General features: G+C 60.0%; 1 protein-coding gene across 1 annotated transcript in view; it reads left to right on the top strand.

Annotated features, from left to right (window-relative positions):
* DCHS1 (dachsous cadherin-related 1) overlaps positions 1-17,770 on the top strand; it is a 52,882-nt gene extending 35,112 nt beyond the window's left edge. Inside the window, 13 exon segments of the mRNA XM_030477124.1 lie at positions 4,689-5,523; positions 6,515-6,754; positions 7,222-7,347; positions 7,615-7,824; positions 8,512-9,375; positions 9,849-9,962; positions 10,733-10,944; positions 11,117-11,271; positions 12,565-12,695; positions 13,345-13,631; positions 14,783-14,921; positions 15,160-17,132; positions 17,135-17,770. Coding sequence (XP_030332984.1) covers positions 4,689-5,523; positions 6,515-6,754; positions 7,222-7,347; positions 7,615-7,824; positions 8,512-9,375; positions 9,849-9,962; positions 10,733-10,944; positions 11,117-11,271; positions 12,565-12,695; positions 13,345-13,631; positions 14,783-14,921; positions 15,160-17,132; positions 17,135-17,770 — 5,922 coding nt within the window.
* The last annotated feature ends 6,808 nt before the right edge of the window (positions 17,771-24,578 follow it).

The following is a 24,578-nucleotide window of genomic DNA, read 5'->3' as shown; positions in this document are numbered from 1 at the left end:
AGAACTTCTTCCTTATATCTAATCTAAACTTCCTCTGTTTAAGTTTGAACCCATTACCCCTTGTCCTACCACTACAGTCCCTAAGGAAGAGACCCTCCCCAGCATCCTTGTAGGCCCCCTTCAGATACTGGAAGGCTGCTATGAGGTCTCCACGCAGCCTTCTCTTCTCCAGGCTGAACAGCCCCAACTCTCTCAGCCTGTCTTCATATGGGAGGTGCTCCAGCCCTCTTATCATCCTCGTGGCCCTCCTCTGGACTCGCTCCAACAGCTCCATGTCCTTCTTATGTTGAGGACACCAGAACTGTACACAATACTCCAAGTGAGGTCTCACAAGAGCAGAGTAGAGGGGCAGGATCACCTCCTTCGACCTGCTGGTCACACTTCTTTTGATGCAGCCCAGGATACAGTTGGCTTTCTGGGCTGCAAGCACACACTGCCGGCTCATGTTAAGCTTCTCGTCAACCAACACCCCCAATTCCTTCTCTGCAGGGCTGCTCTGAATCTCTTCTCCACCCAACCTGTAGCAGTGCCTGGGATTGCCCCGACCCACGTGTAGGACCTTGCACTTGGCTTGGTTAAACTTCATAAGGTTGGCATCGGCCCACCTCAGAAGCGTGTCAAGGTCCCTCTGGATGGCATCCCTTCCCTCCAGCGTATCAATGAAACCACACAGCTTGGTGTCATCGGCAAACTTGCTGAGGGCGCACTCAATCCCACTGTCCATGTCGCCGACAAAGATGTTGAACAGGACCGGTCCCAACACCGATCCCTGAGGGACACCACTCGTTAACAGGTTTCCAGCTGGACATCGAGCCATTTACCACAACTCTTTGCGTGCGGCCATCGAGCCAGTTTTTTATCCACCGAGTGGTCCATCTATCAAATTGATGTCTCTCCAATTTAGAGACAAGGATGTCATGTGGGACAGTGTCGAACGTTTTGCACAAGTCCAGGTAGATGACGTCAACTGCTCTGCCGCTGTCCATCAGTTCCGTGGCTCCATCATAGAAGGCCACCAAATTGATCAGGCAGGATTTCCCCTTAGTGAAGCCATGTTGGCTGTCACCAACCACCTCGTTGTTTTTCATGTGCCCTAGCATGTTTTCCAGGAGAAACTGTTCCAAGATTTTGCCAGGCACAGAGGTGAGACTGACTGGTCTGTAGTTCCCCGGGTCTTCCACCTTCCCCTTCTTGAAAATGGGGGTTATATTACCCTTCTTCCAGTCATCGGGAACTTCACCTGATTGCCACGATTTTTCAAATATGATGGACAGTGGTTTAGCAACTTCATTCGCCAGCTCCTTCAGGACCCGTGGATGGATTTCATCAGGTCCCATGGACTTGTGCACGTTCAGGTTCTTAAGATGGTCTTGAACCTGATCCTCTCCTACAGTGGGCCTAAGGTCTTCATTTTCACAGTCCCTGCATTTGCTTTCCAAGACTTTCGTGGTGTGGTCAGAGCATTTGCTGCTGAAGACTGAGGCAAAGAAGTCATTAAGAACCTCAGCCTTCTCCAAATCCATGGTAGCCAGTTCTCCTGATAGCTTCTGGAGAGGGCCCACGTTGTCCCTAGTCTGTCTTTTATTTGCTACGTATCTATAGAATCCTTTCCTGTTATCTTTTACATCCCTTGCCAAACTTAATTCTAGCTGAGCCTTAGCTTTCCTAACCTGGTCCCTAGCTTCCCGGGCAATGCTCCTATATTCTTCCCAGGCTGCCTGTCCTCGCTTCCACCTTCTATAAGCTTCTTTTTTCCCTCTAAGTTTCCTCAGCAGCTCCTTGTCCATCCATGGAGGTCTCCTGGCCCTCCTGCTGCACTTTCTTCTAGTCGGGATGCAACACTCTTTAGCACATAGCAGGTGATCCTCGAATATCGACCAGCAGTCTTGGGCCCCCCTGCCCTCTAGGACTATATCCCATGAAACCTTACTAAGGAGGTTCCTGAAGAGGCCAAAGTCTGCTTTCTTGAAGTCCAGGGCAGTGAGCTTGCTGCACGCTCTTCTCGCTGTCCTGAGGATCTCAAACTCAACCATCTCGTGATCACTACAGCCAAGGCTGCCCTGGAGCGTCACATTTCCAACCAGTCCCTCCCTGTTGGTGAGCACGAGGTCCAGCATGGCACCTCTCCTTGTTGGCTCCTCTATTGCTTGAAAGAGGAAGTTGTCTTCCACACAATCGAGGAACCTCCTGGATTGCTTGTGCTGGGCCGTACCGTCCCTCCAACAGATGTCAAGATGGTTGAAGTCCCCCATGAGGACCAGGGCCTGCGAGCGTGAGGCTGCCCCTATCTGTCTGTAGAGCGCTTCATCCACAGAGACCTCTTGATCAGGCGGCCTGTAACAGATCCCCACCGTAATGTCCCCCATTGCTGTTTTCCCTTTGATCCTGACCCACAAACACTCTGTTACCTCATCACCCGTCCCCAGACAGAGTTCCGGACTCTCTAGCCTATCACTGACATAGACAGCAACGCCCCCTCCCCGTCTGCCTGGCCTGTCTTTTCTAAACAGCCTGTAACCTTCCATTCCGACACTCCAGTCATAGGAGCCATCCCACCATGTTTCTGTGATACCAATGACATCATATTCCCGTAGCCTTGCACACATCTCTAATTCCTCTTGCTTGTTCCCCATACTACGGGCGTTTGTATAGAGGCACCTTAGCCGAGCTCCAAATGCAGCCGACTCAATGGCTGGGGCAGCTGGAACATCTCTACATCGCTCCAAGCACTTATTACAGGTGCTGGCAACTGACCAGGAGTGTTGGGATGGATCAATGCTCCCCTCCTTCAACACATCTAGTTTAAAGCTTTCTTGACCAGCCTGGCAAGCCTCCTACCAAAACAGCTCTTCCCCTTCTTTGTCAGACCAGCTCCACCAGCCTCCAGTAGATCTGGCCTCCCAAATGGAGCCCCATGTTCTAAATAGCCAAACCCCTGACTATGGCACCACCATTCTAACCATTTATTAACCTGCCAAATGCGCCTAGCTTTTTTAAGGTTCTCCCCTTTGTCCTGGAGAATCGATGAAAAAACTATCTGAGCTCCAGAGCCCATAACCACCTCTCCCAGGGCTCTGTAGTCCTTCTTAATGTTCTCCAGGCTACTGCTATCTATATCTCTAGCACCCACGTGGACCACTAGAAGGGGGTAATAGTCAGCAGGACTTACTAGAGCAGGCAGCCTCTCAGCAACATCCCTGATCTGAGCCCCTGGCAGGCAACACACCTCCCTCAAGACTGGATCAGGCTGGCAGATGAGTGCCTCTGTGCCTTTCAAAGTAGAGTCCCCTACTACTATGACCCTCCGCTTTTTCCTGGAGGCACCAGTAGTGATCCTCTTTACTGGTGCATCAGCAGGATGCTCATTAAGTGTGGTGGGTGCTTTCTCATTAGCCCCCCGCAGAACTGCGAAGCGGTTCTGGGTGGGGACATCAGATTTAGGAGGAAGCCCCTTGTCGTTAATTGTCCTCTTCCTCCTTTTTTTGTTAGTTTTTCTTGTAACTAATTCCCAGCTTCCTGGGTTGCTGCTCTCCTTCTTTCCTATATGAGCAGTGCTGGACGTTTGCAGCCCCTGCGCAGTTTGGGCCTGGAGCAAGCAGCCCAGCTTCCTCTCAGCTTCCCTGGCATCTTTTAGCTCTCCAACAGCCTCCCGCAGCTCAGCCACGTGCTGCAGGAGGACCTCCACCAGGGCGCACCGAGTGCAGCCCTGTCTGTTGTGCATCCTTGCCTCAAGAGACCAGACGAGGCACTTTCTACACTCCGAGGCCTGCGCCGCAGCCTCCCCTCTCATCGGCTCTGTCTGGGTGCCTACGCTGGCCACCGCCGGGGCAGAGCTGCCAGAGCGGGCCCTGCTCCTGAGGCGAGTGCTCACCATCCCGCTCGCTGCCTGCTCGCCCTGCCTGTGCCAACTGCCGTGCCACGCCCAGTTTGCCCGCCCTGGTCGCAGCGCTCCCTGGGATGGGTTTTTACCCACTGCGGGCTGGTTGTTTCTTCTCTGTACCTCTTAGCTGGGTGAGTGTTACCTCTCTTCTTGCCCACTCTTGCTTATGTTTTGCAGAATTGTTTCTGCTGTTGTCTGTTGCCTTTGCAGTATCTAACACAATCACAGACTCACAGAATAGGTGAGGTGGGAAAGCTCCTCTGGAGATCATCTTATCCACACCCCTGCGCAAGCAGGGCCACACAGAGTCAGTTGCTCAGGCCCATGTGCAGGCGGCTTTTGACTGTCTCCAGGGATGGAGGCTCCACCACCTCCCTGGGCAACCTGTGCCAGAGCTCGGTAACCCTCACAGTGAAAAGTTTCCTGATATTCAGATGGAACCTCCTGTGCTTCAACTTGTGCCTGTTGCCTCTGATCCTGGCACTAGGCACCACTGGGAAGATCCTGGCTCCATCCTCTTTACACTTTCCCTTCAAGTATTGATACACTTTGATGGGATCCCCCTGAGGCTCCTCTGCCCAGTCAGCAGTTCTGTCCTCACCCACCTGAGCTCCCCAGGCGACGCTCGGCTGCCACCCTGTCAAACCCGTGCTTATGCTCAGTATGTTTTTCAGGCTGTTACTCATCTGTTAGGCCACAGCACCCTGCCCCCCAACTCTTGCTCTGTGCAGGCCCATCATCCCCCTCTCCACTGTCTCCCTGATAGGATCCCAGCAAGCAATACCCTCACTGCTGCCTCTTCTCACAGGTGCTGCCATCCTCTCGGGTGCTGCCGCGGCCTGACGCCACTGTGCTGACCCTGCATCCTCTTGAGGGGGTCAAGCCAGGCTCTGTGATCGGCTCAGTGGCACCCCCAGATGCTCCTGCGCGAGGACAGCTGACCTACACGCTGGTAGGAGGTGGTGGGGATGGCACCTTTGTGGTTGACAGTGTGACAGGGGAGATTTACGCTGCCCGGGAGCTGGACTACGAAGCTGGGGCACGGCATGTGCTTCAGGTGAGCGCTGAAGACACGCAGCATGGATACCCCTCCAGCCGGCTGGTGCTGGTCCAGATCCACGTGCAGGACTGCAATGACCAGGCACCCACCTTCCCCGAAGACCCCATCACCATTGTGGTGCCCGAGAACGCCCAGGCTGGCTCGTCCATCTTCACCTTCCAGGCACTGGACGGGGACGGGGTGGGTCCCAACAGCCAAGTGCGGTACAGGCTGCTGCACCAGGAGCCATCCGGGGCACCCTTCCAGCTCGACGGCCGCTCAGGGCTGCTCACCCTCCGCCGGAGCCTTGACCGGGAGGCTGCTGCCTCCTTCCTCTTGGTGGTGGAGGCCACGGACCAGGCTCGCAACATCAGCCAGCGCCGCTCAGCAGCCGTCACAGCCCGTGTGTTCGTGACCGATGAGAACGACAACGCGCCCGTGTTCCTCTCGCCCACTGCCGTCAGCGTCATGGAGGACCAGCCAACGGGGTTCGTGGCACTGCATGTGGTGGCCCAGGACAAGGATCTGGGGGAGAATGGGCGTGTGAGCTACTCGCTGAGAGCAGGCAACAGTGATGGACGCTTCCACCTGAACCCCAGCACTGGTGAGGGCCAGGAGGATGCAGCATGGGCAGCAGGGACACTGGGAACATGGGCTGAGGAGCATGCAGGGATACATGCATCCAGGGGATGAGCACGGTGCACAGGAGGAGGGTGAGGGCTGGGGAACGTGGAGTGGGGAGACTGGTGGGGTGTGGAGAGCCCCAAGCATAGCATCTGGTTGGCATGATACTGCTGTCCCTCTTAAATCATAGAATCATAGAATGGTTTGGGCTGGAATGGGCCTTGAGATCATCTAGTTCCAACCCCCTGCCACGGGCAGGGACACCTTTCACTAGAGCAGGTTGCTCCAAGCCCCATCCAACCTGGCCTTGAACACTGCCAGGGATGGGGCAGCCACAGCTTCTCTGGGCACCCTGTGCAAGTGTCTCACCACCCTCACAGGGAAGAACTTCTTCTTCCTTATATCCAACCTAAATCTTCCCTGTTCCAGTTTGAACCCATCACCCCTTGTCCTATCGCTACAATCCCTGATGAAGAGTCCTTCTCCAGCATCCTTGTAGCCCCCTTCAGACACTGGAAGCTGCTCTGAGGTCTCCACGCAGCTTCTCTTCTCCAGGCTGAACAGCCCCAATGTTCTCAGCCTGTCTTCATACGGGAGGTGCTCCAGCCCCTGATCATCCTCGTGGCCTCCTCTGGAGTTGCTCCAACAGTTCCATGTCCTTCTTATGCTGAGGACACCAGAACTGCATGCAGTGCTCCAAGTGGGGTCTCCCCAGAGCACAGGGCAGGGAGAGAATCCCCTCCCTGACCTGCTGCTCACGCTCGGGGCGTGCAGCCCAGCACACGGAGGGGTTCTGGGCTCAAGCACACACTGAAGCCGGGTCATGGGGAGCTTCTCACCAACCAATGCCCCCGAGTCCTCGAGACCTGCCTGTCCCTAGCTCGCCCCAGTGCTGGCAGTCTTGCAGTAGCTCTGCCCTGGGAGCCGTGGTGCTGCATGGTCCCAGCTCTCCCCTCTCCCCATGTCCACAGGCGCGCTCTCCATTGTGCGGGCTCTGAACCGGGAGGAGGTGGTGCAGCACAACCTGACCGTGGTGGCCATGGACCACGGCTTCCCGCGCCGCTCCGCCACACAGCTGCTGGCCGTGCTAGTGCTGGATGTCAACGATGAGGCTCCCACTTTTGAGAAACCCGAGTATGAAGCTCACGTCATGGAGAACTTGCCGGCTGGCAGCCCTGTGCTGCAGGTGCTGGCCACAGACCGGGACCTGGGTGAGGATGCAGGGCAAGGATGGGCTGCCCAGTTCTGTCAGGGACCCTTTTGGAGATGCAGCACCCAGGATCGGGTGCACACTGCTCTCTCCCACCTGTTTTGGAGAGCCTCGCTCACCATGGCGGGAATGGATCATCTCCTGGCCTGCACATGAGTAATGGGCTGGATCCTGGGAGAAGCTGAGAATGAGAACAGGGACTGTGATTCCCTCTGCTCCCCAGGACAGTGGCCTTTGTTCCTTGGGGGTTCCTTGGCCTGTTTTCCCTTCCACAAGCTGGGCTGGGCTGGGACCTCCCCCCACCACGCTCCTCTGCCCCAGCTTTACCTGCCAGGGAGTGAGGTCATCTCCCGTAGCCTATGTGACCCCTGGGTGGGAAGCACGGGAGGAGGCAGGTTCAGAGCTGCGGCCAAATGAGAGGCTTCTGTGGTTGCTGCTGGGCTGCTCAAACCATGTTCTTCCCTGCAGGTGCCAATGGGCAGGTGTCCTATGGGGGTCTCTCTGGGGGGCCCTTCTCCATCCACCCACAGACAGGGCTCATCATCACCACACACGCCCTGGACCGCGAGGAGCAGGAGCAACATGTGCTGATGGGTAGGGCTGTGCTGGGGCACAAGGAGCGCAACAGGCATGGCATAGGGAGCACAGGGGGTTGCATGGGTGCTCCCCACTGCTGGGGGATGGCAGGACATGAGCATGATGGGTGCTTGTGGGGCACACAGGGTGGTTTGAACATGCAGGAATGCTGATGATCCCATGCCTGGCTGCCCCTGGGATTGTGTGGACATGTGCACATGACAGCCTTGATAGCAGCTCCCCGTCAGCAGTGCAGCCTGCAGTGCTCTTGCTGTGTTCCTGCAGTCTATGCTCGGGATGGTGGCCTGCCCCCCAATCTCTCCAAGGCAACTGTGCGGATAACAGTAGGGGATGAGAATGACCACGCGCCACACCTCGAAAGCGAGTCCTGCTCCGTGGAGGTCCCGGAGAACCAGAGTCGTGTGGCACTCTACACCCTGCGGGCCACCGACCCCGATGGAGGCGAGAACGGGCGCCTGGAATACCGCCTGGCAGGTGAGGCCACCGGAGCAATGCGGCTCCTCTTGGCAGCCGGCGAGGGCTGCTTCCCCCAGCTTGCCTGTGCTTCTGCAAGCATCACCCACGGAACTTCCTGTTCCACTTCAGTTCTCTCCTGCTCCAAACCACGTGTAGCTGCTGCCACTTCTCTAGCTGCTGCCACTTCTCAACCTGCCAGTTTCTCTGCCCCGAGTAAAAAGCACCCCAAGATCTGGACAGGCTGCATTTCATTATTCCCCAGGCTCTTGTCTGGTTCTCCGGGCTTGGACTAGTTTCCATACCTCCCTTGGCTGCTCTGACCTGTTGAATTCAGAGATTGCTGAGTGAGATCTCTTTGCTGTTATCATGCCCTGTGTTATCTGGGGCTCCCTATGGCAGCAGCTCTGGCCTGTAAGCTGTTGGAACCAGTTCTTAAAGACACACAGAGCTGGACCAAGGAGGTTCAATCCCACTGGGGCCATACAGAGAAGAGCTCACTGTACCCTCCCTGCCAGGCAGCACTGGGATGGGCATTTTGCTGTCCTTTCTGGGCAGCATAGGGCAGGTCCTTCCTTGTACTAGTTATCATAGAATGGTTTGTGTTGGAAGGGACCTTAAAGCTCATCCAGTTCCAATCCCCTGCCACAGGCAGGGACACCTTCCACTAGACCAGATTATAGTCTTGTTATTCCCTCTCTTTTCCAGGTGGAGACCCTGGGCAGGATTTCAGCCTAGACCCAGTCTCTGGTGTCCTCTCCACTGCACATGCTCTTGACCGGGAGCAAGTTGCTTCCTACAGCCTCACAGTGGTGGTGCAAGACCATGGCACCCCCCCACGCAGTGCCACCATGTCTGTGCACGTGCAGGTGCTGGACCTCAATGACAACGCTCCTGGTTTCACTCAAGCTGCCTACATGGTGGAGGTGCCAGAGGACTTGCCTGTCGGTGCCCTGGTGCTGCAGCTGGTGGCTCATGACCCGGATGAGGGCACAAATGGGCAGGTCTCTTACTACCTGGGCAACGAGTCCCTTGGCATGTTCCAGGTCGAGCCGCAGAGTGGGCGTATCAGCAGCGCCCAGGCACTGGACCGGGAGCGCCAGCCCAGCTACAGCTTCCTCGCCAAGGCTGTGGACTCGGCACCATGGGAGCCCAAGAGCGCAGCCGTGCGTGTCACCGTCACGGTGCGAGATGTCAATGACCATGCCCCTGCCTTCCTGCACAGCCCACTCACCGTCAACTTGTCCCGCCACACACCACTCAAGCAGGTCGTGGCCACCATGAGGGCAGAGGACAGGGATGCGGGTGCTAATGCCTCCATCCTGTACCGCCTTGCCACCCCCAACTCTGCCTTCGCCATCAACTCCTACACCGGGGATATCCAACTGCTGCAGCCCCTGGGCTCACTCAGCCAGCGCCAGCGGACGCTCTTCATCCTGGCCACAGACCTGGGGCAACCGGCACTCTCCTCGACGGGGGTGGTGGTGATCCATGTGCAGGAAGAGCCTTTCCGCGGGCTGCGCTTTCCCCGGAGCACCAGTGACGTGGCTCTGCCGGAAAACGCTGCCCCAGGTATTGGCTGGGCAGAGTGTCCAGCAAGCACTGGGGTGAAATGGGGCAGGACAGGAGGGGAGGTGGGTGCTGAGCTGACAACGCTGTGGGAAGCTCAAACGGGGAGCACTGCCTGGTCTTGGGGAGCCCCATTATGCTCTGGGTAGATGCGAGGGGCTGCGGGGTCTGAGCGGTGCCCAGGCTGTTCAGGGTGGTAATTCCTGTGAGATTGTTCAGGGGGTTCAGACCACTGTTGGCAGTCATGTGTGCCCAGTTGCTCCTGGAAGGGCTCCAGGGGTCACAGTGAGACCGTGGAGGGGACCATGGACAGGCCCATGAGTTCTGGCTCCCAACCCAAAGTTGTGTCCTCAGCGTCCTCAGGCAGAGCTGTGTTCCTGTGCGACAGCACGTGCTGCCCTCACACCTCCCTGACCTGCTGTCCACTGAGGCCCTGAGGCTCGGCTGCCCCTTCTCACAGTGTCACTCTCCCACAGGCACTGCAGTGGCGAGCATCCAGGCCATGCACACAGGGGGCTCCTCCGGGCGCATCACCTACAGCATCATCAGTGGCAATGAGAAGGCGGCTTTCCTCATCCAGCCCAGCTCAGGTACGGCAACGAGACCACCAGGAGAAGTGGCAAGTGGGCAAGTGGGAGGCAACCTGTGCTCAGAGCCCCCCAAAAGGGCACAGGAACACAGGCCATGGCTCTGTACCAGTAAATTAAATAGTGTTTGTTAGTGTTTGGACGTGGACACTAACCTGTCGTTGTCCAGAGGCTGTTAGCACAGTTGGAGAACATCATACCGAAGTGCCTGCTGTGGACAAGAGCGGGGAATATCACAGGAGCATCCTCAGCCCCATACTGTGGCACCTCAGGCTCTGCTGCTTCTGTCCCAGGCAGGAGCAGCCCTTCGGAAGGCAGAAGGCTGCTGGCTGCTTTCGTTGTATTTTCTGGCATCTCCTGCAGTGTGTCTGTAAGGATTTGGCCTAGACCAACAGCTGCAGTAAGATGACTTTAGCTTGGAGCTTGTGCAGCAGCATGGGGCTTGACATGGAGCACCTCTTTTTGAAACAGGCCATACCTCAGATGGTGTCTCCATAGTGGGAGGACTGTTGCATGCTGCAATGTAAGCACAAGCTGCCTGTGTAGGGTCTATCACCCAGGGCAGATCGCTGCAGCTAGCAAGAAGGCTGTTGGTTTGGAGAGGGCTCAGAAGAGCTCAGTGTGCTGCTTGTGTCTGAGAATAGCTGGGTGAGCAGAGGGATGGACTGAGTGCAAGGGAATGAAAGAACGAAAGAGAAGACGGGGGGTGGATGTGTTGGTGCATCTCTCAGCCCCTCTTCACCCGCCCCATCCTGCTCTCTCCCTGCTCCCAGGTGCCATCTCAGTCCAGGACTCCAGCAGCCTGGATTTTGAGGCCAGCCCCCGGCTGCGCCTGGTGGTCCAGGCAGAGACAGCGGCTTCCTTCGGCTTCATGGCCATAAACCTGAACCTGCAAGATGTGAATGACAACCTGCCACGCTTCCAGCTGCAGAACTATGTGGCGTTCATCTGGGAGTCACAGAGCTACGACTCGCCTGTCATCCAGGTATCGCTGGGGACACACACAGGGACATGGGGCCCCTGGCCTGCCTCTCTGCTGGGGTGAGGGGCTGTGCCATGGGCCTGGGGCTGGGGCCTATGGAGAGGCCCAGCCTGGGAGGGCTGTGGTTTGCAGGGCTCCACAACCACACTGCTGAACCTCTCCTGTGGCTTTGCAGGTCCTGGCAGATGATTTGGATCAGGGAGCAAATGGGCAGGTGACTTATGCCATCAACCAGTCCCTGCCAATGACAGGCTTGTATCACATCGATCCTCAGACTGGCACCATCACTACTGCTGCCATCCTGGACAGGGAGATCTGGTCTCAGACCCGGTGAGTGGAGCCAGACTAACTTGTGCCACAGGTATGAGGGGGCATAGCTGTGGAGCAGCACCCTCAGGGATGCTGGCACCAAGCAGCGATTGATGCTCTGCTGCTTGGTGCCACCCAAGGCTGTCTCAGCCGTATCTGTCCAATGGTTTTGCCAAACAGCAGGAATTTAGGCTTAGTGTTAACATGGGGAGCACATGGTATTGAAGGCATGACAGATGGCCATCAGATGATCCAGAGCTCTGTTCAGCTTGGCTTTGCAAAGCTGAGAAGATTGTGAAGGGGGGCAGTGGACTCTTCAGTGGCTGCATCCATCCCCTTTCCTGCCTGCTTAATCCAGGCCTCATATGCTCAGTCCCTTCCCACTCCCCTACATTGCACCCTTCTGCACTGCCACCGTGCTCCAGCAGCTCTGCACTGCCCTGACCCCTTTTGCAAGTCCTGCTGCAGTCAGCCCAGGCCCTCTGGGCCTCTCACCATGTGCACGCACTCCAGACATCAGCCAGTCTAGCCACACGTATGTAAGATAATAGCAAACACACACATGATGAATTTAAGTCTTCCTCTGCTCTGTAGACATGCATGGTTCAGATGCAAGGAACAGCTTCTGCCACCCGCCCAGCCTATGTTCTCCCCCCCTGTATGCGTGCTCCAGTGGCTGCATGTGTCTCTGCCCAGGCATGGGGAGACCTAGGGCATTCATTCCATTCCCATACCCATTACCATTCCACAGAGACGCTCCATGCATTCCCCAACACCTGGAAATGCTCCAGATGCCTCCCTGCCTGCACCCCACAGCATGCTCTGCCTGCATCATCCCCCACAAACCTCCCTGACTCGTGCTGGGGGTGCATCCCCTCACTCCCTGTGCCAAAGCCTCCAGCCATGCATCTTCTGTCCCTTGTGCCCGTGCCAGGGCTGGGCATGAATCCACTGTCCACCAAATGCTCTGAACACTTGTGCCCACATTCACAGCCTGCTTGTGTGTTCACAAACCTGCTGCCCTCCAAAGACACACCTCAGACGTGCTTCCCTCTGCTGCCCTGCCTGCCACACTCTCATCGTGCACACATCCACTGCCCCACACGTGCTCTCCAGATGCTCTGCATGTATCTGTTGCCCCAGACACTTCAGTTGCTGTGCACAGTTCCACTGCCACATGCACACGCTCCAACCTGTGCTCACATGAAGGACCCTCCCCAACATGTTCCAGATGCGGTGCATGCATGCATTGCCCCCTCACACAGATGCCACATGCCTGTGAACTGTGTGCTGTGCCCTTTTGCTTACCCACAGTTTGGTGGTAACGGCCATGGACAGAGGGACCCCGCCGCTGGTGGGCTCGGCCACGCTGACTGTGGTGGTGATGGACGTCAATGACAACAGCCCCACCATCCCGTTTCCCTGGGAGGTGCGGGTCCCAGAGAGTAAGTGCAGCTCAGCCCCATGAGATAACGTGGCACCGATGGCACAGGGTGAGGTGCGATGAACACCTGAGGCTTGGGGAGAAGCCTGCAGGGTGACCTGTCCCTGCCCTTGCCAGGGCTGGCTCGTGCTGACCCTCGGGCAGAGTTCCCCCAGAGCCCCTTGGCACTGCCCTGTATGCCTGGGGGCTGTACAGCCCTGATGCTGCAGCTGTGTCCTGAGGGACCCAGCTGAATTCCCAGCTCATCCCTGGCCTCGGCCAGCGCTGCAGGAGCTGTGGCTGTAACACACCTCCCCTGCCTGCTTGCAGGGGAGGTGTGCCAACCTCAGCCTGCCCAGCCCAGCTCCTGAGACCTTCCCCATCACCCCCAGCATCTCTCCTTGTCAGTATCACAGCTTGGTTTGGGTTGGAAGGGACTTTAATGCTCATCCAGATCCAACCCCTGCCACAGGCAGAGACACTTTCCACTAGAGCAGGTTGCTCCAAGCCCCTGTGTCCAACCTGGCCTTGAACACTACCAGGGCTGGGGCAGCCACAGCTTCTCTGGGCAAAACTTCTCTTGTCCCCAGTGCTCAGGCTCTGGACTGAGCTGGTTTCCCAGGTGCTCTCTGAGGAGGGGGGCTGCTTGCTCATGCCTGGCCTCTCCACAGACACGCTGCTGGGCACACAGATAGCCCAGCTAACCGGGAACGACGTGGACTCAGGCCCTGCACTCTCCTACACGCTCCTGCTGGATGGGGATGCTGTGGGCACGTTCAGTGTGCTGCGCTACGGCGGGCGCATTGCGCTGACAGGGCCGCTGGACTATGAGCAGCGCAGCCACTACACGCTCACCCTGCGAGCCTCCGACACCCGCCACGAGACCGAGGCCAACCTCACTGTCATTGTGGAGGATGTGAATGACAACGCTCCAACTTTCAGCCAGAGCTTCTATCAGGTACCACACACACGCGGGTGTGCCAGCGGCAGGGGCCATCCCACACTAGCCCCTGTGCAGCTCCTGCCTGGCCTTGCAAGGCATAGAGACTGCCTTGGATCTGAGCCCATTCTGGCCCCTCTCTTCCTGGGCTCCCATCCACACCCTGACACTCCTCATGCTGTCTCTGTGGTGCAGCCAGGAGGCTGACACCAGACACGTGGCATGGGGATCAGCCACTGCACAGCTGCTTGCAGACAGTTCATGCTGGAATAGGTCAGAGATTCATAGATTCAGAGACTGGCTTCTGTTGGAAGGGACCTTACCACTCATCCAGTCCCAACCCCCTGCCACTGGCAGGGACACCTTCCACTAGAGCAGGTTGCTCCAAGCCCCTGGGTCCAACCTGGCCTTGAACACTGCCAGGGATGGGGCAGCCACAGCTTCTCTGGGCACCCTGTGCCAGCGCCTCAGCACCCTCACAGGGAAGAGCTTCTGCCTCAGAGCTCATCTCAGTCTCCCCTCTGGCAGGTTAAAGCCATTCCCCCTTGTCCTGTCCCTACAGGCCCTTGGCAAAAATCCCTTTCCAGCTTTCTTCATGGGAAGAGTGGGAAGGACAGAAGCAGTGGGAGATGGGTCACAACCTGGACAAGTGTTTCTGGCAAGCCCTGGCCTGAGGCCCCACAGGCAGGTTACTGGATGAGGGCTGACTGATGCCGTGTGCTGCATCTCTGGAGCAGAGGTGCAAGGAGCTGAGAAGCCACAGAAATGCTTGGAGGCTGTGAGAGCACAGGCCAGTGGGACTGTGTGTTGCTATGTGTTGTTTGGCACACTAGAAAGACAAGAGCTGTTTTGATTTGTGTCAAGTACCTTCTGTGGAGAAAATATTAGCTATTAAAGAGTTCTTCAAGGTAGCAAAGTAGGGAAAAGGATCAGGAACCAGCTGCTGAAGCTGGTTGGGAGTCACACTAACAAGGCAAGGTGCTGTGCTTGTGGGACAGGCCCCCTCTGTGTGCCAGCTCTGGTGCAGAGGTGGGGAAGGCTCTCGCCAGCGTGGAGCTGAGCCACCTTTGGCTGTCACTGCCCTGGCCAGCCCTGATCTCTCCCAGCCCCGGTGGCTGGCTTCCCAGCTGGGGGCACCAGGCACTGACCAGGGCTTCCTCCTTTTCCAGGTGCCGCTTGCCGAGCACACGCCTGCAGGCAGCATCATTCTCACCGTGAGCGCAACTGACCCGGATGCAGGGACCAATGGGAATGTCACCTTCTGCCTGGCCATGCCCAGCCCCGATGTCGCCATCGACCCCAGCAATGGTGTGTGGGGCTGGCTGCTGTGTGGGACCCATCCCTTGGGGTGCTTTGACTGTGCCCCATGCTGGCCTGGGCTCAGCCCCTCACCAGGTCACTGTCTGGAGTGGCCGGTGAGGCAGATGTGGTGCTGTGGCCACTGCTCCCACTGGAGCATCCCAGACACTTATGCCTCCAGCCAACAAACCCAATGCCCTTTCCCTAGTGTCTCCCCCATGCTGACTCTGTCTTTATGCCCTCATAGGGACACTCTTCACCCTCCGGCAGCTGGAGTTTGATGCCAGTCAGCCCACCCTGGACCTGGTGGTGAAGCCATGACCACGGCTCGCCAGCCTCTCCTCCTGGGCCACAGTGCAGCTCCAGGTGCTGGATGTGAATGACCACAGCCCCAGCTTCCAGGAGCCACGCTACAACGCCAGCATCCCTGAGGACCTGCGCCCAGGAACTACAGTGCTGACCATGGAAGCAGGCGATGCGGATGTCTCCAGGGAGAATGCTGGCTTTGACTACACCATCGTCAGTGGCAACGGTGGCAACGCCTTCCGCGTGGAGAGCCGGGTAGCCTGGGCTGGGGGACACCTCCGCACGCAGGGAGCCTTGGTGCTTGTGGAGCCCTTGGACTTTGAGGCCATCCCGGTCTACAACCTCACTGTGGCGGCCTCAGACCGGGGCCTGCCACAGCGCAGCACCACCGTGCCTGTGCTCATCACCGTGCAGGATGTAAACGACAACCCGCCCGTGTTCACGCGGGCCGAGTACCGCACAGCGGTGAGCGAGAGCGCACCACCTGGCACCGAGCTGCTGCGCCTGGTGGCCCACGATGCTGACTCGGGGCCCCGCGGTCACGTTCACTACACCATCAGTTCAGGGGACCAGCACGGGCTCTTCCAGCTGCACGAGAGCACCGGGGCCCTGTGCCTGGCGCAGCCACTGGACCGGGAGGTGCAGGCGCTGCACGCGCTCGTGGTGCAGGCCACAGATGTGCCAGGCGGGCACTTTGCACTGGTACCGGTGGCCATCGAGGTGAGGGATGTCAATGACAACAAGCCGTACTTCCCGGTGGAGGTGCTGAGTGCCAGCATGCGGGAGAACCTGCCTCCTGGCACACTGGTCACCACGCTGCGTGCTGTCGACGCGGACAGTGGTGTCTTCGGGGAGCTGCGGTACACGGTGCTGGAACAGGCAGTGGGGGAGCCCGGTGTGGCTGAGGGCCGCGATGCTTTTGCCATCAACAGCAGCTCTGGGGAGCTGCGCTCCCGCCTTACTTTTGACTATGAACGAGCCAAAGCCTTCCAGTTTCTTGTCAGGGCCACGGATACTGGCAATGCCTCTGCCACAGTGACCGTGCGGGTGCTGGTGACGGGGGAGGATGAATACGACCCCATCTTCCTGAGCCCCTCCTTCAACTTCGAGGTGCCAGAGGGAGCCCGCAAAGGGCAGAGCATCGGACGGGTGCTGGCAACAGATGAGGATGAGGGGGCTGACGGCGTCGTACTGTACTCCCTGGCAAAGCCCTCACCGTACTTTGCCATCAACCAAACCACAGGCACCATCTACCTGCGTGTGGACAGCCAGCCACAGGCTGGGGCCGGGCGCGCCAAGAGGGAGCCACGTGAGATGAGCCTGGAGGTGCAGGCGCGCAGCCCCCTGCCTGCCTCGCGCTCGGCCTCGGCGCAGGTCACCATTGATGTTACACACACCTCCTTTGGCCTGGCTCCCGACCTCAACCTGCTGCTGGTGGCCGTGGCCGCCTCGCTGGGGGTCGTGGTGGTGCTGGCTGCCGTGGCCATTGTGTTGGCGCTGGTCCGCTCCCGGCACCGCCGGGGCCACGAGAAGCCGGAGGGAGATGGGCCGCTGGGCCGCGTGCCAAGTGGATCCCTGCAGAAGCTTGGCCGCGAGGAGCCGGCGCTTCCCGGGAGCGAGCACATTTACCACCAGGCCCTGCCGGGGTACGGCGGTGAGCCGGCAGGGCCCTACACGCGGGGCGGCTCGCTGGACCCCTCGCACTCCAGCGGCCGAGGCTCTGCCGAAGCCGCTGAGGATGACGAGATCCGGATGATCAACGAGTACCCGCGTGTGGCCAGCATCACCTCCTCCATGCAGGAGCACATCTCTGCCCGTGGCCCCGACTCTGGCATCCAGCAAGATGCCGACCAGCTCTCCGACATCTCCTGCGAGCCAGCTGCCCTGGAGAGCACCCAGTGGTTCAAGAGCAAAGAAGGGCTCTGGGCTGGCTGCTGCCGGGGCCGCCACCGCTGTACCGCGAGGATGGAGGTGGTAGCGCTTTCCTCGGTGTGCGCTGTGGCCTTAGTGTCTCTTCCAGCCTCAGGACTACAACCTTCCCGGAGGATGGCAAGCCCTCTGTGGAGGCTCGCTCAACTGCCATCGTGGCCAGCGATGAGGAGCTCCGTGGCAGCTACAACTGGGATTACCTGCTGAACTGGTGCCCCCAGTTCCAGCCACTGGCCAGCGTCTTCACAGAGATCGCCCGCCTCAAGGATGAGAGCTCTTTGCGCAAGCCCTTCCCGACCAAGCCCAAGGCAGAGCCCAAGCCCCGCATCGACCCCCCACCCCTCATCACCTCGGTGGCCCACCCGGGTGCCAAGTCTGTGCCCCCCAAGCCACCGCCGGGCAGGACCTTCCCACACCCATCCTCCCTGCGCCGCTCGCCCATCAGCCACGAGGGCTCCATCTCCTCCTCTGCCATGTCGCCCAGCTTCTCCCCCTCGCTCTCCCCGCTGGCCGCCCGCTCCCCCGTGGTCTCGCCCTTTGGCATCTCCCAGGGGCCTTCTGCCTCTGCCATCAGCGCCGAGCACTCGCTGGAGCCCCCCGAGGAGGCTGAGCTCAGGATTTAGACCTGGGCTCATGGACTCCTCTGCTCCCCCCGCAGCCATGTGGGGTCAGGAGTGAGGCCAGGCCCCCGGCTGCATTGCGTGGGTGCTAATCCTGCTCTCCCAGCACCTTGCCTGGCCCAGGGCTCCCGTGGGCTGTGGGTTCCTGTGTCCTTTGGGGCTGTTGGCTCCTGTCCCTGCAGTCTGGCAGATTCGGTGCTGGTTTTGATGCCCTATGGACTGCTGGTGCCAGCACCCCAGGGCGATGGTTCCTCCTGCTGCTCGTGGTCTCAGATTGGCACCTGGCAGGATGGCGCTCCATGGTACTGTGTGCTCTGAGAGGCTGGGAGCAGACGGGTGCTCCCAGGGGACTGCAGACCCGGCTCCAGCCATGCAGCAGCCTGGGTGCAGCAGGACACTGTGCCAGCCCTGCTGGCCTCCTCCCTGCAAGGGCTCAGGGGCTGGGGAGTGATGCTCCCAGGGCAGGTACAGCCTCAGCAGCCCGACAGTCTGCCCAGGCTGTCTGTGGGAATGGGGATGGCCAAACCTGCTTCCCCATAGTGAGGGGAGACCCATCCCAGGCCAAGCTGGGGAGGAGAAGGCAGTGCCCACTTTCTGCTTGCTGATCCATGGCTGCTGTGGGGAAAGGGAATTCTTTGGGGTCTTTCAAGCCCATCCATCTCCTACCACTGCAGGTGACCCTTTTAGGGGATCTCCCTCCCAGGGCTGCAGGAGAGCCCCACTCCTCAGGGCCTGGGCTGGGAGGCGGGTGCCCTGCTCGTCATGGGAGCTCCATTCCTGGGGAAGCTGCTCCCAGGCCAGGTGCCTCTCTGGGCTGCAGCTCCCTGGGGCACCGGGCGGCCTGTGGCACGGGCACTGCCCATGCACCAGGCAGCTGGTGCCTTGGGGCTGGCAGGAGCAGCAGTGAGAGCTGCAGCAGAGCTGACCCCAAGACCCAGCCCCAAGAAAGGCAGTGATGTGACCACGCAGTGACACCAGGCAGGGTCCTCCTCCCACCCCAGCTGCCCCAGGCCTTCAGCCACAGGGTAGTGGGTGGGAAGGGGCACCCCAAAAAGCCACATGGCCTGGAGCAGGCATGGTGGCAGCCAGCATCTTGCCGGGCAGCCACAGTGTGGGACACCGTGCAGCCAGGCTCCCTGGGGCCCTGCAGTGCGACTGTGACGTGGCCACCAGGACAGTCTGTCACCAGCGACACTGCCAAAAAGTGGGTAGGACAGAAGCCAGCCCCTGGGGCTGCTCGGCACCACTCCAGCACACCATGTGAGCATGGGATAGAGCCACACTTCAATGGGGCTGGTCCCCATCCTCACCACGGCACCACTCACACAACCAGCCTCGCAGCCAGTGCTCCCCATAGCCCACGACAGCTCCCAGTGGGGGGCCCCGTGCTCTGGGGTGCAGCCCTGGGGCCCTGGACGCTCACAGTCACTGTGACCCACACACGGACACGGGGGCAGAGCGATGGCCAGGACCAGGGCATGTGGGGCCCAGCACTGCCCCAGATACAGGGTTAGCCTGGGTGTGAGCATGGCTGTGGTAGCAGGGAGGACACCCAGCCACCCAAGAGGGGCTGGGAGAGTTTCCTTCCTATCACACTTTTCCTAGACCCACTTCATAGCCTCAGCCCAAAGCATATCAGCACCATGGCTGCAACCCCAGCTCCAGGAGATTTACCATAGTAGCCAGAACCCACCACTTTTGCCCACTCCCTCCCCATTTCCCACCAAGTACCATCAGTGGCTGCAGCCCCATCACTGTCTCAGCCCTCCACCTCCTGCTCTGTGCTGCAGATCCTAGCCCAGCCTGTACCATGGGTGACAGGGGTCTGCAGCAGTGGTGGTGGCTCTGGGGGGGCTGCCGGGCCATGCCTGCACTGCCTGGAACCCACAGAACACCCAGGGTGGCTCTGGGAGGGGAGGATGGTTCTGCTTCCCTCAGCACAGGGGCAGCCTATGGAGGCTCCAGGGGCAGGCACCCGTCATCCCTGCTCGCCGTGGGGAGCACTGAGGGTGCCGAGTGCTCCCAGCCCCATGCAGGCCAGGGTGGCCAAGCAGCATGTCCGGGACACAGGAGCAGGAATGGGTCAGCCCAGAGCACTGCAGTCACACACCGTGGGCTGGGGAGCATGGGCGCAGCCGCAGTGTCACACACCACGGGCTGGGGAGCATGGCCATGGGCACAGCCGCAGTGTCACACACCACGGGCTGGGGAGCATGGCCATGGGCACAGCCGCAGTGTCACACACCACGGGCTGGGGAGCATGGCCATGGCACAGCCGCAGTGTCACACACCACGGGCTGGGGAGCATGGCCATGGGCACAGCCGCAGTGTCACACACCACGGGCTGGGGAGCATGGCCATGGGCACAGCCGCAGTGTCACACACCATGGGCTGGGGAGCATGGCCATGGGCACAGCCGCAGTGTCACACACCACGGGCTGGGGAGCATGGCCATGGGCACAGCCGCAGTGTCACACACCACGGGCTGGGGAGCATGGCCATGGGCACAGCCGCAGTGTCACACACCACGGGCTGGGGAGCATGGGCACAGCTGCAGTGTCACACACCATGGGCCATGGGCCCCACCAGGAGCCCTGCCGCCAGTTATTTATTTTTACACATTGTACTACGACTCCTGTTTTCTACTTTGTTTGTACCTTTTGTATCGTGTCGCGCTGAGCTGCATGTATCAGGCACTGCGCCTCGGCCGCACGCTGGCCGCTCCAGCACAGCCTGGACCCAAGTGCCAACTCCTCAAAGAAATGCCTTAATAAACCACACTTGTTTGTACAGAGATGGATGTCATCACTGCTGCTCCAGGCTCACCGTATGTGGCCGGCGGGCGGGAGAAGGGCCAGAGGCTGCTGGCACACAGGTAGGAGCAGTGCCCTGCACTGGGCTCTGCGCAGCTCCTTGGGTGGCAGAGCTGGGACGGGACAGGGCACGTGGGCTGTGCTGTGGCGGCTTCTGGTGCCTGGGGCAGGTGCTGCCCAACCACCGCTGCTGGCGTCCTGGACTTATGTCAGGCCAGCACATGAGGAGCATGGAGGAGAAGGCAATGATGCTGCGAGGGCTGGAACAGCTCTGCTCTGGAGCCAGGCTGAGAGAGCTGGGCTGGGGCAGCCTGAAGAGAAGGCTCCTGAAGGGGAGACCTTAGAGCAGCTCCAGTGCCTAAAGGGACTACAAGAAAGGTGGAGAGGGGCTTTGGACAAGGGCCTGTAGGGACAGGGCAAGGGGAATGGCTTTAACCTGCCAGAGGGGAGACTGAGATGAGCTCTGAGGCAGAAGCTCTTCCCTGTGAGGGTGCTGAGGCGCTGGCACAGGGTGCCCAGAGAAGCTGTGGCTGCCCCATCCCTGGCAGTGTTCAAGGCCAGGTTGGACCAGGGGCTTGGAGCAACCTGCTCTAGTGGAAGGTGTCCCTGCCCGTGGCAGGAGGTTGGGGCTGGATCAGCTTAAAGGTCCCTTCCAACACAAACCGTCCCATGGTTCCATGATTCACTGGGTGCTGAGGCCCCCTTGTCCCCTGCCCACCGCAGGCCAGCACCTCGGCGCAGTAGCAGCTGCTCGTTAGAGCAATTCGCTCTGTCAGGCCAATGTGAGCGCTTTGGCCAGACAGATTCATGAATAATCTCCTGCAAATCTCATCCCACTTAAGTCCTGCCCGAAGCTGTGACCAGCTGGAGCTGGGCGGCCGCAGCGCCCCCGGCCGACGTGCGTCAAGGCCGAGAGCGGCGAGTCCCCGCGGGCTGCAGCTGGAGTTGCTGGGCTGGAGCCATCGGGAGCCGGGGATGGGGAGGGCGACGCCCCCTGTGCGCTGGGACAGGGCGGTTGGTGGGACACGGGAGGGCTGCGTGCCCTGGCGCAGGGCGAGGGCTGCATGGCGCAGGGCAGCGGCAGAGGAGCTGCCAGATGTGGTCCTGCCCGGCGGCTGCGGCTCCCGGTACCGTCCCCATGCGCGTCCTTGCGCACCCTGAGTCGTGTCCTCACAGGGTGCTGGAAGGGGCAGCGCTACGTCCCGGCACAGGGGGAAGCTTTTCCCATGAGCAAGGCTGGGCACGGGGCTGTGTCCTCTCAACCTCCTCTGCTGCACCATGTCCTGGGCCCTGCACCCACCATGCCCAGACCTTGCCCTGCTGTGCCTTGGCCACTGTCTCACCACACACAGCTCCCTGCTCACCCCCCAGCTCCAGCTGCTGCGAACCGCAGGGCGCTGCATCCACGGGAACTGTGTCTGCTTCCAACTGCAGGGATCGGAGAGCCTCAGGGCTGCACACAGCTCGTGCTATGGGCAGCACCCTCAGAGGAGTGCTGGCATCTGCCAGGAATGGGGATATAGCAGGAGGGTCCTAGAATCATAGACTCAAAGAATGGTTGGAGCTGGAAGGGACCTTAAACCTCCTCCAGTTCCAACCCCCTGCCCCGGGCAGGGACACCTTCCACTAGAGCAGGTTGCTCCAAGCCCCTGGGTCCAACCTGGCCTTGAACACTGCCAGGGATGGGGCAGCCACAGCTTCTCTGGGCACCCTGTGCCAGCGCCTCAGCACCCTCACAGGGAAGAACTTCTGCCTCAGAGCTCATCTCAATCTCCCCTCTGGCAGGTTAAAGCCATTCCCCTTGGCCTGTCCCTCCAGGCCCTTGTCCAAAGCCCCTCTCCAGGTTTCCTGGAGCCCCTTTAGGCACTGGAGCTGCTCTAAGGTCTCCCCTTCAGGAGCCTTCTCTTCTCCAGGCTGCCCCAGCCCAGCTCTCTCAGCCTGGCTCCAGAGCAGAGCTGCTCCAGCCCTCGCAGCAGCTCCGGGGCCTCCTCTGGCCTCGCTCCAGCAGCTCCACGTCCCTCTTGTGATGTTGCCCTAGAGCTGGATCAGGACTGCAGGGGGGGTCTCCCCAGAGCGCAGCAGAGGGGCAGGATCCCCTCCCTGACCTGCTGCTCACGCTCTGGGGGTGCAGCCCAGCACACGGGGGGGGGTTCTGGGCTCAAGCGCACCCTGAAGCCGGGTCATGGGGAGCTTCTCCTCACTCAACACCCTAGGTCCTTCTCCTCAGAGTGCTCCATCCAGTCTCCCCCAGCCTGTGTCTGTGCTGGGATTGCCCTGACCCAGGGGCAGGACCTTGCCCTTGGCCTGGTTGAACCCCATGAGGTTCCCACCTCTGCAGCCTGTCCAGGTTGTGGTGTGGACACAAGGACTAGCCTCAAGTGGCAGGGGAAGCAGAGTGAGGTCACAGCATCCATGGGATGCTGAGGGATGCTCTGCAAAGAGGAAAGAAGCTGGTTTAGCCCCACTGTGCCTCCCTTCACCTAAAGGGAGCAGAGCCAAAGGTCTGCAGCAGGTGCTGCCCAGCCGGGCACGAGGCATCTCCACCTTTGAGCTGCACACAGGGTGCAGCTGAAGAGCAGCTCAGGGCTGAGAGCAGGGAGGAGAAGAGTGGGACTGCTGCAGCCACAGGCAAGGACCTCACCTGCCCGACTGCGATCCAGCCCCGGCCCCATTCCTCCTTAGCATTGCCTCGTGCTGCTGCGAGGCAAGAGACTTGCTGGGGCTCCCCCCCAGCAGCGGCTGCTCCGGATGCAGCAGCCCGGGCCTGGCAGGTGGTTTTCCCATTGTCTGTCTATTCCTGGCTTGGACTCTGCTCTGCAGCAGCAGGAAAGCCAGTGGGAGCTGTGGGAGCAGCGCATCTGTGTGTGCGACCGGGTCTGGGCCCGGGGCTGAGCCAAACTGGCCGGGGCAGCCGGGGTCACAGCACCCTCTGCCCCATCACTGCCCCGAACCCCCCAGCACCGCTCTTGGGCACCGGGACCTGCTCCACAGTGTGTGAAGCACCAATTCCAGAGCTCCCCTGCAGGAATGGCTTGAACCTTCCCCAACCCCGAGGTCTGCAAGTACCATAACGCCGCTGTTGTGATTGCAATTAGGAGAGCTCCTGGTGTGGGAACGGGAGCCAAGGGGACAAGCATAGGAAGCCGGGAGCGGGAGCCAAGTGGCTGCCGCTGCGGTGCCAGCTGGACAGAGGCTGCTGCAGGCGCTTAGCACGGTGCGGACATGGCTCCTGCCACACTGCCCAGCACCGACACCTCACGCTGAGCCCAGCACCGAGCGACGGGCTCCCATGTCCTGAGCCTCCCGCTCCCCTGTCCCCCCCCATGCTTCTGACCAAGGCATCCAGTGCCCACAGCTTCCCCCTGCGGGGCTGTGGTGTGAGCACCAGCAGGGCCAGGACATTGGGCCCTGACACAGCGGTGTGCAGACGTGCTCTGCCACCGACCCCGTGCTCCAGGCTCCTCCAAACTCGCTGGTGCTGCACAGCCCCTGCGCAGTGGGGACAGCCTGGGTACTGCCGTACAGCTTTGCTGCCCCACAGCCTGGGGGGGACACAGCAGCAGGCCCAGAGGGGAGCTCAGGCCTTCCCATCCTTCCCTGCTGCCCCTCCTCTGAGCAAGCTTCCAACCTCATGGAATACGGGGGACCTGCAGCCCTCTCTGTGCCAGCCTTGCTGTTCCAGTGCATCCCTCTCCTGCCAGGGGCTGCTTCCCCCAACAAACATCCACCCCTGGGGTGCTGCTGGACCGGCCTCAGCCTGGGCTCCTCAAAGGAGACCAGAATGTCTGAATTGGATGCTGGAGAGGGACTCTTCATCAGGGACTGTAGTGATGGGTCAAGGAGTGATGGGTTCAAACTGAAATGGGAAGTTCAGGTTAGATCTAAGGCAGAAGCTCTTCCATGTGAGGGTGCTGAGGCACTGGCACAGGGTGCCCAGAGAAGCTGTGGCTGCCCCATCCCTGGCAGTGTTCAAGGCCAGGTTGGACACAGGGGCTTGG

This window comes from Strigops habroptila, chromosome 2 (assembly GCF_004027225.2).
Source record: "Strigops habroptila isolate Jane chromosome 2, bStrHab1.2.pri, whole genome shotgun sequence".
Classification (NCBI taxonomy): domain Eukaryota; kingdom Metazoa; phylum Chordata; class Aves; order Psittaciformes; family Psittacidae; genus Strigops; species Strigops habroptila.
Note: the sequence above shows the minus strand (reverse complement) of the source record. Positions and strands in the feature narration are given on the sequence as shown.